A 2,483-nucleotide genomic window follows, 5' to 3' on the forward strand; every position below is an offset into this window, starting at 1 on the left:
CTAGATCTTGTAATATTCTAATTATGTTTCCACAATACTCAAATTGTTTCTTTCTGGCTGCTTGCAGTATTTTCTCCTTGACCTGGCAACTCTGGAATTTGGCAACAAATTTCCTGGGAGTTTTCTTTTGGGGATCTTTTTGAGGAGGCAATCTGTGGATTCTTTCAATTACTATTTTACCCTCTGGCTCTAGAATATCAGGGCAGTTCTCCTTGATAATTTCTTGAAAGATGATGTCTAGTCTCTTTTTTTGATCATGGCTTACAGGTAGTCCAATAATTTTAAAATTCTCTCTCCTGGCTTTTCCATTCTCTTTGGTGCTGGCGGCTGGAGGAAGATGACGAAGGGGACGTCTTCGTTTGGTAAGCGCCGGAATAAGACGCACACTTTGTGCCGTCGTTGTGGTTCTAAGGCATACCATCTTCAGAAGTCAACATGTGGCAAATGTGGATATCCTGCTAAACGCAAGAGAAAGTATAATTGGAGTGCAAAAGCTAAGCGATGCAACACCACTGGTACTGGTCGGATGAGGCACCTAAAAATTGTCTATCGCCGATTCAGGAATGGATTCCGTGAAGGAACAACACCCAAACCCAAGAGAGCAGCTGTTGCAGCATCTAGTTCATCTTAAGGATTTGACTGTTTGTTAAAATAAATGTCCTGAATGAAAAAAAAAAATTCTCTCTCCTGGATCTATTTTCCAGGTCAGTGGTTTTTCCAGTGAGATATTTCACATTGTCTTCCATTTTTTCATTCTTTTGGTTCTGTTTTATAAAATCTTGATTTCTCATAAAGTCACTAGCTTCCACTTGCTCCAATCTAATCTTTAAGGTGGTATTTTCTTCAGTGGTCTTTTGGGCCTCTTTTTCCATTTGGCTAATTCTGCCTTTCAAGGCATTCTTCTCCTCATTGGCTTTTTGGAGCTCTTTTGAAATTTGGGTTAGTCTATTTTTAAGGTGTTATTTTCTTCAGTATTTTTGGGGGGTCTCCTTTAGCAAGTCATTGACTTGTTTTTCATGGTTTTCTTGCATCACTCTCATTTCTCTTCCCAATGTTTCCTCTACTTCTCTTAGTTGCTTTTCCAAATCCTTTTTGAGCTCTGAGACCAATTCATATTTTTCTTGGAGGCTTTTGATGTAGGCTCTTTGACTTTGTTGACTTCTTCTGGCTGTATGTTTTGATCTTCTTTGTCCCCAAAAAAGGAATCTAGAGTTTGAGTTTGACTCTGAGTTTGAGTCTGAGTTTGTTTTCACTGCCTGATCATGTTCCCAGACAACTATTTGATCCTTGGGCTTTTTGTCAGTGTATGACTGCTTGTAGAGTAGAGAGTACTTTGTCCCAAGCTTTAGGATCCAAGCCCTGCTGTTTTCAGAGCTACTTCTACTGCACTGTCACCCCAGGCTCTGTCACAGCAGTGCTCCTCCTCCCCCCAAGAACAGCCAACCAGGACCACAATGCAGATCCAGGGAGGCCACAGCAAGAGAACCTGCCTTTGTGCCCACAAAGCGCTCCTTGTACTCCCACTTTCATCCACTGCTAGAGTCCTCCTACTGTGTGAGCCAGGGACTCAGGAGGCAGCTGACACTGGAGATCTGGAAGCAGCCTCAGGAGTTTCCTGCTGCCACCGCCATAGCTGCACCACCTCCACCACCCCCAGGGCTGGTGATTGGATGGCTCTGAACTTCATTCCACAGTTTCCCACTAACCTCCTCTTTGGCGTTTGTGGGTTGAGAAGTCTGGTAACTGCCACAGCTGTTTCAGCTGGCTGACTCCTGGTCTGGTCTGTCCTGGTGCGGCCCATGCTAGGCTAAGCTCCGCTCCCAGCACCATGCAATAGACCCTTCCTGGCGACCATCCAGGCTCTCCTGGGCTGTAGACCTGTTTCCCTCTGGTTTTTCATGAGTTCCGCAGCTCTAGAATTTGTTTAGAGCCATATTTTACAGGTGTTTGAAGGGATTTGGGGGAGAGCTTAAGCAAGTCTCTGCTTTCCAGCTGCCATTTTGGCTCCACCCCCCACCCACACCCCACCCCCCAGCCTGCTTCTTCCCCTACCAGTGACAACCTTCACAGTAGAAGTCTTTTAGTATCCCAGGTTCTCCATCTCCCCCATTAGGGAAATGGAGTGAACTCAAGGTCTTTAGGTCCTAAAAATGGGGAAGAAAGAGAGAGAGAAGGAGAAAAGTGCATCTGTGAGAGTGTGTGTGTGTGTGTGTGTGTGTGTGTGTAAAAGAAGTAGAAGATAAAGTTATTGCCATAAAATAATTTATGATCCAATTAGGAAGACAAATTATGTATATATATTGTATGTATACAACAACTTGTGAACAGTTCTAAGGCAATTCTAATAGCTAAATCAATTTAAATTAAAGTGTTAGAGATGATATAACTAAGTGATGAAGGATTTCAGAGGAAGAGAAATACCACTGATTGTCAGCATGCTGTTGATTCTGAAGAAGACATTTCCTTTAAGGTACTTGTGATCA

At 43.4% G+C, this 2,483-nt stretch overlaps 1 protein-coding gene across 1 annotated transcript; it reads left to right on the forward strand.

Moving 5' to 3' along the window:
* Positions 1–328: 328 nt before the first annotated feature.
* Positions 329–678, forward strand: LOC118829381 (60S ribosomal protein L37-like). The gene has a single exon (XM_036736400.1). It carries the CDS (start codon positions 338–340, stop codon positions 629–631), a length of 294 nt encoding a protein of 97 aa, XP_036592295.1. The 5' UTR covers positions 329–337; the 3' UTR covers positions 632–678.
* The last annotated feature ends 1,805 nt before the right edge of the window (positions 679–2,483 follow it).

The sequence above is a fragment of the Trichosurus vulpecula genome, chromosome 8 (assembly GCF_011100635.1).
Source record: "Trichosurus vulpecula isolate mTriVul1 chromosome 8, mTriVul1.pri, whole genome shotgun sequence".
In the NCBI taxonomy this organism is placed as follows: domain Eukaryota; kingdom Metazoa; phylum Chordata; class Mammalia; order Diprotodontia; family Phalangeridae; genus Trichosurus; species Trichosurus vulpecula.